At 39.5% G+C, this 13,630-nt stretch overlaps 1 protein-coding gene across 1 annotated transcript in view; it reads right to left on the bottom strand.

Moving 5' to 3' along the window:
* The window catches only part of LOC141009341 (VPS10 domain-containing receptor SorCS1-like), a 58,062-nt gene that overhangs the window by 23,577 nt on the left and 20,855 nt on the right, over positions 1 to 13,630 (bottom strand). The window contains exons 5-10 of the mRNA XM_073481890.1: positions 12,398 to 12,471; positions 5,597 to 5,661; positions 4,934 to 5,052; positions 4,512 to 4,601; positions 3,494 to 3,673; positions 275 to 421 (exon numbers count right to left, since the gene is read on the bottom strand). Coding sequence (XP_073337991.1) covers positions 275 to 421; positions 3,494 to 3,673; positions 4,512 to 4,601; positions 4,934 to 5,052; positions 5,597 to 5,661; positions 12,398 to 12,471 — 675 coding nt within the window. The remainder of the gene's footprint in view (positions 1 to 274; positions 422 to 3,493; positions 3,674 to 4,511; positions 4,602 to 4,933; positions 5,053 to 5,596; positions 5,662 to 12,397; positions 12,472 to 13,630) is intronic.

The following is a 13,630-nucleotide window of genomic DNA, read 5'->3' as shown; positions in this document are numbered from 1 at the left end:
TAATTTCCATAATTAATTAATTACCTGTATGTTCAATAGTCTTTTGTTTTACCTTTAAAGTGTTTGGTATAAATTGTACACGGCTGCGACAGAAAGTTTAAAGTACGGTAAATAATGTGAAAGATCTCTTCAGCTACTGACGTATTCTGTTTATGTGATACACAGTTATTTGCACTCTAGGACCACAGCATGGCAGCATCCATTGTAGTATTTTTCTGAGCAAATAACGGAAATCCAAATAACTGATTCTATCTCCCGTCAGTGGCCCACTTACCTGTTCACAATAGACCTTATTTCCCTGGAGATCGGTTGTTGGAGCCTGAAGAAGCCGCCAGTCTCTCCCCTTGTTGTATGTGATATAAGTTTTCACTTGGTTCTCAACAACTTTATTTGACAGGAACACCCCTTTAATCCCAGCAACCTGTGAACATGAGAGACGGAGAGCGGTAGAGGGGAAAATAACAAAAAGGGGAGGAAAAAAAACAACCGTAAATTATTCAGGCTTAAGTAAAGCTGAGGGCCTAGTTCGGAGAGGAAGAGATGTCTGAAAGTGATAGTTTTTCTGACAGGGAGCACTATTTTGGACCATCTGTAGGACTCTGCAGAATCAAAACAACATATGGCGCAGCCCTGAGATATTTCTTCTTCTTTGTATTTATGTGCACAGAGATGCAGACTCGCACGTGCAGCCATCACTTCGGTTTCTCCTCCGATGAGAGGGCACAGCTCTTTCATCGCAGACAGGATGACCGTTTCATATTGTCTGCTGGTCAAGTCACCGTAAATAAATATTACTCGGCATAAAATATGTGGAGGTCAGTGAGCAGAGAGAGTAACCGGCGCTGATGGCTATCTTAGGTGTGTGTTTGTAACAATGTGATGCTTTTACTGCTGGGCTGCAGATGAGGATAATCCAGAGTGATGCATACATGTGCATTCACCGAAAACCTCATAGCACATCTGTCCACACGGATAACACATAAGCATGTTCGGGGATGGAGTTAGAACTGGAGCTGCTATGTTGCCTGCATTGCGACTAAGTGGCACTAATGTATAGACGGTATGTTTCCTAAAGACTCGACCGACTCAGTGTTTTTTATTTTTCTCTGGGACAATGATGTCACATGGAGGCGACAATAAAAGCAGGCAGAAAGTGGATAGAAGGGGACACTCAGAATAACATGCAGTGTACCAACATCTGTTCCATTATGGCGAGGACATCCGAGACACAGCAGAAAATCAAGATGAACTCCAACTCAAGTTTTAGGCGGTCTGTTGGTACTTAACTTGTCAGAGCCTGTTTAATTGTTCATGAAAGCTCCCAAACTAGGAATTTTAAATTTGCATGGTGCTCTTACTGTAGGTACAGATGGTGAATGGAGCCTTTAGATTTGCCTGTCCTCCCCACGATTGCTCCAGATTCTTCTCTTGGTAACAAAAAATACCCTTCAAAGTCAGGTGGACTAACTCTGAATTGCATGTGAATGTGTGTGGACTGATGAATAAAGCTGAGAGGTATTCAAGTGTGCAGCAAGTTTAAGTTACATTATTGATAAATAATTGATAATTGATAAATATGTTTCAGAGTTCTTTACATTTCAGCTTCAACTACTCATAATCAATTAACCATTTAAGTCATTTATTAAGCACAACTCCCAGACAATTGTTGGTTCCAGCTTCTCAAATGTGACCATTTCCTGCTCGTCCTTGACTTCACACTATTGTAAACTGAACAGTTTTTGATTTTGGATTGAAACCAAGTTGGTTGGATTAAACAAGAAATCTGACATTATCACCTTGGGCTGTAGGAAATTAAATTTTCACCATTCTGATTTTTCTTCCATTTTAAAAACCAAATGACAAAAAAGTGAAAATAATTGTTAGTTTCTGCCCTTTTACTTGTCCGGCCAAGAGTTGATTTCAAAAGCAGAGACAATGTAGTCAGACAGACGATTAGTATTTACTGTAAATAAATCAGAAAAAAACAGATGTTTGGTATTTGTGTTTGAATAATTACTGAAATGATTGCTCAATTATCAAAATTATAGCTGCTGTCAGTCAATTAACTTCTAACTCATATGTAAAATCATTTAAGAGTAATTCAAGTAAGCTCAGCTTTGAAACCAAATACCAAATATGCAGGTAGGAGTGCAGAATTGCTGAGAAAGTTCATAATGGTGCAAAAAGAACAAGAGATTTTTCTTTTGTAACCTGCAGCAGTTACAAAACCAGGTCAGTGCTTCTTGTTGGGCCATTAGGCCTGAATAACATGACTTCATGTACAAGGATCGTTAGGGAGGTTTTTCAGTTCACATGGAGTTCAGCCACAGCAGCCCTCACTGGACAATGTGCATACAAATACACTGGGAGCCAATCAGCTACTTGGAGTGGACAATTAGCTCATTTAGTTTGTCTGCTAGTTCACTCCAGAGAGCTCGTGGATGTGCTCGGGTGTGTGCGTCAATGCAACGTTTTATGTTTTGTTTCTTCCTTGTGAATCTAAGATGAGTGCGTGTTTTAGTTTATGTTTATGTATTTAATTGTGTGAGGATACTAATTTGCTGCGAACAGATACAAAGCTTTCTTGGTTCATTGTCGGTTTGCCCACTTTGCTCTTTTGTTAATTCGATCTGTAGCCGTGGTTTCAAGGGCAGACGCCAGCTTAACCACTTACAAGGACACTAAATAAAGTGATCCACATAAGCTTTGTGTTTACATGCCCCAGAGCAGTTAATCACAATACAGCGTTTATATACAGGTTGTTCTCCCTGCCTAATCTGACGGAAATATAATAGGCGAAGGTTTTTCCCCAACTTTTTTGAGAAAATCCAATTCATTCATTCATTGGCTGGACCCACATCGTGTCCTGTGAACAATATTTGCAATTTTGGTTGTTTGAAGCCTTTAACAATCCTTAAGTATTTTAAGATCTCCAACAAACAAGTTGTGTCGGCCACAAACTAGTTCTGTTTTGCTACCGGCTACTTTCTGTCCCTCCATGAAGCGACGTCACCCACCGTTAACCTCACAGCAGTGAGTATAATTATTCCATCCAGAGAGAAACGATCTGAGTGAGCGTTCACATGGTCATTACGAACTAATATTTTTCTACTGAACGGATTATCAAAGGTTTACAACACCCTCTGATTGAAGGTTAATTCAGATCAGGCCAGATCGGATCAATCTCTTCAAATGAAGGCATCTTTTTTCTTATTTGGCTATCAATCTGATTATTAGTGGAACATAGGGTCCGTGTCCAGCTTGTATGTTTGTGGGACTTTGATTGTAACTAATGTAATTTGTATTGTGTGTTATATTATTGGTAATGGTAGCAGTGTCTGTAAACCTGTACAGCCTTTGAGCAAAGAAACTTGTGTCTCTCTAACTGATACACCACAGTCATTACAAACTCTGTAACCGGTGACATTTATGAGGAGATCCGAACACTATCACAAGGATGCAGCACCACTCCAGCAGCCCCGTTGATGCCTACCTCATAAAGGTCTATCATGATGTTGCCCTCCGGTCCTCCGCTGCTCACGACGCTCTCCAGCATCAGGGTGAAGAACAGCCCTCTGGACTCAGACATGTACAGGTTGTAGGAGTCATTCTGGTGCCAGTCCTGAATCGCAGCCACCACCTGGTTATCGTCTGTGCTGATGATCTGCAAGTCCTGAATATATGAAATCTATCAATGTCTCTGCGTGGAGCCAATAAGGTTTTGAGAACTGATGTAAAGGCGTTCTCTCGACTTAAAGTGTAAATCTGCATAGTGGTGTGCGCATAGTATTCACAGAGCTCGAGCTGCAGGCGAGCGATTTGTCACTTCTTGACACGATTCAGTCAGGATCAGCAGCGATTAGACCTCGGGCGTTTCATGCAATGCACTTAAAATGAAGACAGGCTCCATTTAATTTTACTGAATCCCTTTATCCAGAGCGAGGCGAGGTAGGGGATATGTGTCCTTCTCAAGGAAACAGACTGACTGGGTGTATATGAATGGATGAATGGATGGATGGATTGATCGAAACAACACTGTGGGCACTAAATCTCTCCTGTTGTTATGACACGGTCTCTCAAACCACTAAGCCGCCCTGCTGTGCTTTTGGTAGATGGGAGTTCAGTGGCGCACACTGCTTTGTACAAATGCAAATGGGCCTCTCCTCTGCTTGAGAAAGTTCTGGGGAACACTGACTGTGCAACTCCAGATTCGGTTTTTAAGTAAATATCTGTTGATACAGGCGGGAGGGCGGCTGATTAACTGCTATGCATGGGTCTTACATAAACAAAAGATCTGAAGATATAATCAGGCAGAACTGAATTTCAGGAGGATAATAATGCGGGGTAAACATTTTAATGGATTTGTCAGCAAACATTACGACTAACTGGGAACAACCCTACTTAAATTAATTTGAAAGTGTGAGTGTTTCACAGTAAAAATTAATGCTGCACTGCTGCTCGCTCCTCTGCATGAGCTCCACTCACCAAACATCCTTTTCCAGCAGTCTTACCTTTGGCAGGGTGTACTTGGGAAGCTTCATTGGGTAGAAAGAATTTCTTTTATAGGACACATAATGGACTGACTGACCACCTATTGGCACCTGGAAAAGCAATATAGTGCAATTTGCAGTTCATTACATTTCAGGTAAATATTCATAAAGTTCACTGCGTGCACTGTTTTCTGGCAGCATGTTTTAAACAATTTAAACCATCGTCAAACCTCTGCATTTGCGACTAATTAAGATGTTGCAGAGTGGAGTTTTAGCATAATACACAACAGTGTGATTTCAATTTCATGCCACCCTTTCCCAGGATAATGGCCCCTTTTAGTTAATGAAAAACATGACTGTACATTAAGATGCGATCGAATGCAGTGGTTTTACAGCTTTTAATTGTCTTTTAATGAAGCCAGACCTTGCAATAAAAAACCCACCTGGATGAAAACGTATTCATCCTGAACCACCAGGGAATTGGGGATGATAAATCCAGGGAAAGGCTTGCCCTTGTTTCCATCAGAGCAATTCTGAAGTTTACAAGTTATGTACTGTGACCCTGTGGGTAAACAAGAAACGAGCGCTAAAAATACAACAAAGGGAGAATCAAACAACCTTCTGTAGTCCGCATTCAAGGTTTAGCACTTCTTATGCTGATGGGACAAAGTGAGCCAAAGAAGCAAACATTTTGGAGGCCAATCCTTATTCTCACTAATAGATAAAGTACAGAGAGCTGTCCCAGTGTGTTAGCATCAGCCAAATGAGGCAGTCTCCCCGGGGACAGGGCATTAACACACGAGGCCTTATGGAAGTGCTCCCCTTCTCCGCACTGTGGCCAAGAAAAGAGCCAAGTCACAGCCCGGCCCTTAGAAAATGAATTAGCTTAATCGTATGAAGAGTCTCTATGCAGCCAATTCAGATGAGGACAAGAGTTTTAGTACAGACACCCAGTAAAGAAAAAAAAGGCTTTAATCTCTCTCCAGTATTTTAATTAAAGGTTTAGAAATGACAACAAATGGTGCTAATTTGACGTGAAAACTGCTCTCATTAAATTTGGACTAATCTACTTTTCAGAGTTGCCAAGGTAACGTCATTCTACTCACGTCCGTCAGAGACGCTGATCTCCAGGTGAATCATGCCCTGCTCTTTGTCTAAACCCAGTCTGGACCTGCAACATCAAGACAAAACATTAATATGACATTGTGTGTGTTATTGTCCACATTTAGGTCAGTGGTTTCCAACCTTTATGGCTTGGATCTGTTAAAATAACTCATTTGTTATCCTTCTAAAACACTTTAAAGTTATTATATTAGAGTTTGTGTTCTTGTTGTTGTAATTTATATTCATTAAGATGGTTGCACCACAAATTTCCCCGTTTGGGGGACTAATAAACTGATTCTGACCAGCTTCATCTCTTCAAACCTAAATGAATAAATACATACATTTATAATAAAAGTGCGGTGCGACACACAAACTAGTTTCATGTAGAGAGTAGCTGTTACTAAGAATTGACACTCAGTAGTTTATTGCAAGCTGTAACGGTTGCTTAGCTAACTGATTGACCAACAAAACTAGCGTTAGCTGGCAAGTTTTAGCCACATATACAATGACCTAACATCCCAGTTTGTCCGGGACAGCCCTTAAAACACTAAAATGTCCTGGTTTTCAACATTCACAATATAACTGTCAAAGTTTTAACCACTATGAAAAGACTATTTTTAATATTTTACTTGTTTTCAGTGCAGACATAGACATTTTACATGTTCTGTACTACTCATTATTATCTAACAAAATATAAAAACACTGCAAAACATTTCAACACTGATTTGTCTGCACGTGTGCCAAGTAATCAATGTGTCTTTGTCAAAGCTTTAAACCCTTTTAACGGCAGACATTTGGACTTGTCGCAGCAGGACAAGCACAGGTTTGACCAACAACATTAGCGATGGCTCTATTCTATTAAGTTTCCCAGTAAGCCACGTCAGTGAGTGAGAATAAACAATACCGGAGCCCTGGAACCATCTCACCTTAATGGGATGCAGCCATCAGTAATGTTATAAATTCCACCTGTGCTTTTTCCCGTCATCAAAAGTGTCAAGCGCTCTGCCGTAAATCAGGCATCGCTCCTGCCTCTGTAAGGGACCCGGCATTAAAAATGCTGCATTCAGGGCAATCATGATGTGTGTGTCAAGGTGTGCTTGGTAGGTGTGCTATGTAGTTTGTTTACTACTGCCATCATGGTAGCGCTCTGATTAGCTCTATATATAGCTCTTGTCATTTGGGCTGCCTACTTGCGTGGAACATGTTTCTGGCTTAAGGGTCCTGGTTTGGGGAATATATATGTAGTAAAAGTAAAAGAATATGACATATATGACATTTGCAAAAGCTGGAAAATGCTATAACTTGGAAATATTTCAATTTAAAGTTCAGTAAGTGACTCACCAGCTGAATTCGTATAATTCTGCTTATTCTAAACTGCATACTGGCTCCTAGTTTAAGATCTGTACAGTAGATAGCCCCTGAAAAATGTTACCTTTGACAGTTATTTTACATTATTTTATAAAATTCTTCCTGGCGAAGACATTCCTTGGGTTTTAATGTGCCACCCGATTTAGAAAAATCCCAAGTTTTTAACTAACTTATTACTAAGAACATAGACTACAGACATACCAAACTTAGAAATTGGTTTATGAGTGGAAAAAGAAGCAGAGAAAAGGCAGAGTGATTATTTTTGTGTAAGAGTATTATAGATTTTTCTGTTCCATTTCTATTTTCTATCCTTTTGTAACCCCTCTGATTTATCTCGGGACACTGTGTTCTGACACCCAAGTCGGGAACCTCTGACTTAGGTTATGCAGAGTGACTACTGGCCCACATATATTAGACTCGGTAGCATTTGTCTTGTTATTTTCATTTTCTTGCTGTCCATTTTTGCACATCAGGTGGCTTTATAAATCATCAAAACAAAAAGCCTTATCAATTATTTTGCCACTGTCCCACGGCGTATTTGATAAAATATATGTGCTGTGTGAACAATCAAAACAAAAACAAAGGAAATTGAGAAAACTAGCATTTAGCTCACAGTAATGATTTCTGTGTTCCTGTTATCAGAAGTGTGATATTTGTGGTTTGAGCCTAAATTAGATTAATTTGATTTTCCTTTTGAATTTGTGAGGGTGCGAGGGAAATAAGAGAAGCTGCCATGATCTTTACTGTTCTCTCAGGAGCAATAATACAACAACCTTATCCATGAACGCCGGCCTGACGGACGTTTGACCCCCAATGCACTTTATGGTTAAGGTGCACTTGGTCATTTCATTCACTTTCAATACAGATTCTTCATCATAGTGGTTAAGTGTCGAGCGACGGGAGTGACCACTTGTTGTATTAATAGCAGCTGTTGTGACAGAAGATGGGTTTCTTCTCATTTTCCATACCGTGTCTGAAGTATAATATAAAAAGCCCCTGTCCTGCTTCCCTCAGCACTCTGTAATTGCCTCGCAGCTCCATCTCTTTTAATGGACTTTCTGTCAAATACTTCATCCAATTCTATCAGTGAACAGCAGCCCTTGCTCTTAAATAAACCCCCTGCAATGTTATACTGTGTTCGCCCATAACTAGCCTAACACAAAGCACTACCTACAGAACGTCTGCCTACAGCGAGGGGGGGCCTGTTAACTTGCTTTTGTAAATCATGTTTGTCAGGTTTTCTTCTCAGATATGACGAGCAGCGCGCACGGTGAGATGAAAGTAGTCCTTTCATAGCAGATCTCTGATGGAGTGGGGAGCGTTTTTTTTTTCCCGGGATGGTTTCAGTTGAAGACAGAAGTAGGCCTACATATTCTGAACATGAAAAGCTGTTGTTTTTTTTTTATTGATCATCTAACACTCCAACATCAGGATGTTTCTAAAGAAAATATCTGACACCGTTCTCCTTTTTTAGCATATTGACTCAAAGGGGGAATAATGATTGGAAAAATGTAGTGTATATTGATACTGAAGGTGGTTTACTGTAAACTGTAATTGTGCAGAAAATACACCTGACTTGTGAATATGTCTGAACAGCAGCTGCAAAAGATCTTTACTTGGGAAATTTTAGATTCATGGGTCAATGAGGTTATATCTTTTCGTTTATTTTCCATTTTTCAAAGCAGGTTGCCGTATAATATTCATGACACTCCATGCAAATTGATCCTGATGTATGAGGAGAAATTGATTGATTGGTAAAAACCTAAATTATACACATATTCTCGCATGAAAAGCAAATATAGTGTGGAGCTTTACGTGAAGCAGACTTTAACCCGAAGTTGAGGATCTCTATGTGCACAGTTGAGCTTGGGTACATCATCATTAGCTAGAAACACATTGTTCCCTGAAGAGGAAGGCTGTGTTTGTTATGTGAGTTAGGGGAGTTATGGGAGACAAAAAACATCCTTCACTTTGGTGAGATTTTCTTACTAGATGATTATAAAACACATGAGATTTTACTTGTCGAGTTTGGCACAGAAGGGGTAACACTTTATTTCACAGGTCTGCACATTTCATGTGAAGCAGGTGGTGATTGCCAAGTAGCATATTTAAAATATCTTGAAACAGAAATTATTCCAAAACTCCCACAATAATTACTATAAATAATAACTTAGGCCACTTAACTGAAGTCAGCTGTTGCAGCTTAATTTCTGCAAGTAGGTAGATTGAAGTACATTTTTTTATCCGTTTTCACGAGGCTTGGGCCGATATCACGATATTTGCCGTCGTAAGCGATATGACGAACATCTGCGTGATAGTGTGAGAGTTATTTCTCACCTGGCTGGCACTCGAGTTTAGAGAGAAGGGAACCGGTGACAGACAAGCTGCACTTATTATACAGTACAGTACTATATATCTAATTTAAAATATATATATATATCTATTTAATATTATTTTGTAATTTAAAAGTGTTGTATGTGTTGCTGCAAAGGCAGAAGTAAAGAAGTGAACAGCATATCAACCTGTCAGTGCTTTATTTGTTTATTCTATTCATACCACTAATCAACATAAATAAAATAAAACACTACAATTATATATTGTAAGCTGACCTGATAATTACCACCTACTTTCTGGACCTGTAAAATGAAGTATTACCCAGATGATTAATCTTTGAACTTTATTCAAGTTCTTTCCAGAGGATAAACTTCTTACATCTGAGAAGGCCACATGAGCTGGGATTTTGCATGTGCATGACACAATAATTTATTGTAGCATAACTAACTAACAGTGGAGTTAATTCATGCAGATGTTCTGGGTTATGCAGATGTTCCAAGCTAACTGCAAACTGTAATTAACCCAAAGTTGACCCACGGTTTCTGTACAGATAAGAAAAAGCAACAAACCCAAAATGAAGGAGGACATAGATTTGTCCTCAACCAACATTAGGAATAAGTGTCTAGCATCCACCTTCTTTCTGAGGATAATTAAAGAGATTGCTTTTGTTTTTTCTAATATCGCCTCTTTCTTAAACATATATTTATTACATTTAATGCTGGTGTCTCATTGTTTTTCCCAGAAAGAAAGAAAAACATGTGCTATAGCTCCCTCTGGCCTCCTTGATTAATCTGTGGCTCTGCTTTTTTAGCTCTATGTGTGAAAGTGATTTTGTAGCCAACAACCATAAAAACACTGTAAATTAAACATTTATTCCGGGCCATAATCCCTTTACAGCACCAGCACCCAGCAGCTAATAACACTGAAGCAGTCAAAGAGACACCCAGAATCTCTGTGCGACATCGTCAGTCCTAATTCTGTGCAAACACACCAGGTATCACACAAAATAAATGAAAAACTTGTGGATCGGATCAGATTTGTATTACACTGCGGCATCCGAAAACTACCTCAACAATATTTCATGAGCAGGCTGAATTGAGCGGATCAAATATTAATCAGTGTGTGTAAACTAGAGGCCCCTAAGTACATTATGTAAAAGAAATAAAACACACATAATTTATCAACGCAAGATTTGGCTCCTACAAAACCTCTGGGTGCGTTTGTGAATCCAATCTGGTGCCCTACACTGAAATCAGAGCGAGGCCGTTTAAAGACGTAGAGCGTGCTCCTTCCGTATGAACTGAGGAACCGGTCAAATGTCAAAAAATTGTATAATATAATATAATACAAAATGTAGCACCTCTGGTGCTTGAGCTCGTTGGCAGTGAGTAGGAGTGAGACATACTACTGGTTACATTATGAATATGAAAGTCTGCTTCAGAAATGTAGGCAGTTATCTGACATTACACCTGAACAGCTCACGTTTCTCTGCTCATGTGTGATGAATTATTTCCGTTAATTCGCCCATCAGTCCACAGTTGCTACATTAAGCTAAGACTGCCACTTCAGCTGTTCATGAAAACCTGTCTCCTCCAGAGTGCGCTGCCCTGAATAAGTGCTCAAAATTTACGAACAACGTCGGTGCCGCAGTGCGCTCTGGGGCTCGGAGCGGCTATCCACCCTCGGTTTGGCATTCGATTAATAAAAGCGACAGGATGCGAATGTGGAAATGTATTTAGCGGAATGTAACTAAGTACATTTACTCAAGTACTGCACACACATTTTGAGGGAATTTGTAATTTGGGTATTTCCATTTTATGCAACTTATATTTTTAGTCCACTGAAATCTTAGAGAAAAATGTGTATTTGACTCCACTGACACTGGCTAATAAAAAATACAAACCCTCTTAAAAACGAGTAGAACTTGGAGCCTCGCCACACGTTTCAGATGTTATGAGTTGTAAGCAGTTCAGCCAAAGGGTGATTTCTCCATTGCACTTTTCAAATTGTTGTTATTTTCGGATGAAATAAGTACAAATGTGTGAGTCAGAACCTCGATTCCTCTCTCATGAATCATCTCTCAAACCCTCAGATTCACCTCGTGACTCTTTGGAGGGACCTGACCCCCCAAAGTGAACTAACTCTAGCTTAACAAGTAAAACAGTATAACTCTACTCAGGCATTAATGCACTAGTATAATGACACTTTGAGAACATTAAACTGATATTAGAGACTGACCTATACTTAATTCTTGGGGTTGATGCTGATACAGATATTAAAAAGTGAATAATTCTGATGTTAATACACGTTTTTTTTTTGTAAAGATCCCTCAAATGAGGTTATTAAACACTTGTGACAAGGAATTGTATCGGAGGCAGGATAATTCACAGTTCAACAGTAAACTAAACAGCTGAAACAGTTAATTTAATTAATTCATGTATGAATTGTCCTGAGCTTTCTTTTCGCCATTAATATCTTTAAAAAAAAGTTTTTGTATCCGGCAACATAAACGCAGATACTGAAATATCTGTGATGTTATATCGGCTAATGATACATATCACTCGGGGTCTATCCGGTTTGTGCTTATGTACTTTTCCCTCAGATAACTTCTTAAAAAGGACTTTTAATCAAATATCTTACATTGTTCTGTTGCTGCTTTAATGTAAGTCAGTGGTATTAGTGCTCTTCCTACCGCTGAATGTAAAAAAAACATGTAACATTTCTTTTACGTCTACATGACTGTGGATGCCAAACTTGTGAACTGGTTCAAATCAGACTCAATAACTTTAATTATTTAGTTGATATAAGTTTAAATGAGGTGCTGGGCGCTGCTGCAGTATGAGTCAATTCTCTGTTCTCTCTCGGTTTACTCCAAAGTGTTTTAAAGAACATGTAAATATGTACAGTGAAGGCATTTCCCCTCTGTACAAACAGAATGCTAAAAATGCACACAATTTAATTTATTAATGTATAATTGTTCTGTGCTCGTCTATTATTCATAGTGGGGTTTTTTTTGAGCATGTCAAAATATGCGCTAACATTGCAGCTTGTCTCTCCCAGACAGACAAACCTCCTGCAAAATGACTGATTGTTGAGCTCACCAGTAGAATCTGTTGGGGACGACGCTGTCGTGCACGAGCTGCCATCGCCTCCCAAACTCGACAGAGACATAGAGCTGCAAAAGGAGATGAATGCATTAACCAAACGACTTACAGTGTAAAGAATAATCCTGCAAATCAGAATATCCAAGAGAATAATTTCATGATTTATGTCCGACTGCATTATCAAGCAGCCGTTACATTTGTAGATTTTGTAGCGTCAGTGTAGTGATGTTGTTTTAAACATTGCACCACTGAGCGCATATTTAATGTGAAAATGCAACAGTGATGAGAAAATCCACCAGTTCCTGTAGAAAAACAGTGATACTCTGAAGTATAGATAGTGACGATTATTCATTGTGATGCCTTGGAAAAGGGGAAAATGAGGACAAAGCCTAAAACTTAAAATCAAACCGTCCCCTTACAACAACTCAGCAGGATTTCAGACAAAGTGGCATTATAAAATCACTCATTTAGCTGTCATTGTAATCTTATTTTTCCATTAAACCATTAGACTCCTTTTACTGCCAAACATGGACATTCAGAAGGCCTGTCATCTCGCCTTAATAATCCAACAGCGAGCATCTTAAGCTCTGAGCTTTACAAGGATAAGCAACATCATTTTTACTCATCCAGCAGCTTTAAACTTTTAAAAAGACATGACAGACGATCAATAAATGTAAAAATGAAACCGAGATTAATTTCAGCGGCTATAAAAGGAGAAGAACTGATGAAATTTCGCCTCACAAAGACGTATAGAACGACCCGAAGGCAAACATCTTGAGAGCATCTTTATTTTGACCCGTCGATGGCTCTCAGTTCAGCTTTCATCTTCCTCCCTGCACCATTTATCTCACTTCTCAGACCTTGACTGTTTTTCTCTCGGAAAATCAAGTCTTCCAATAGCCGGCTGGGAAGGCCGAGTTTGATGTCTGTGGTGTTGAGTGAAGCAGACAGCAGGGTTTCTCGCACAGAGTAATGGCGAGTGTGTATTTACGCTCGTGTGTGTGTATCAGTGTGTGAGCTTACGGATTGTTTGGGCGTGTCTCCCTTGTTAACTTTCCCCTGTGCTGTCTAGGACACATCCTTTCAGAGTTAGAGTCTGCAGCCAGACCTTATGGGTTGTTTAGGGGGAGCAGGTGATCAGCTGCCTCCATTTCTGGCAACCGCAGCCTTGCTTTAAGTGGCAGGTGTCTGTGCTCATGAGGACCTTGTCCTGAAATCTTGCCGCTGTTA

Source organism: Pagrus major, chromosome 15 (assembly GCF_040436345.1).
Source record: "Pagrus major chromosome 15, Pma_NU_1.0".
NCBI lineage: Eukaryota > Metazoa > Chordata > Actinopteri > Spariformes > Sparidae > Pagrus > Pagrus major.
This window is presented reverse-complemented; position numbering and strand designations above follow the sequence as displayed.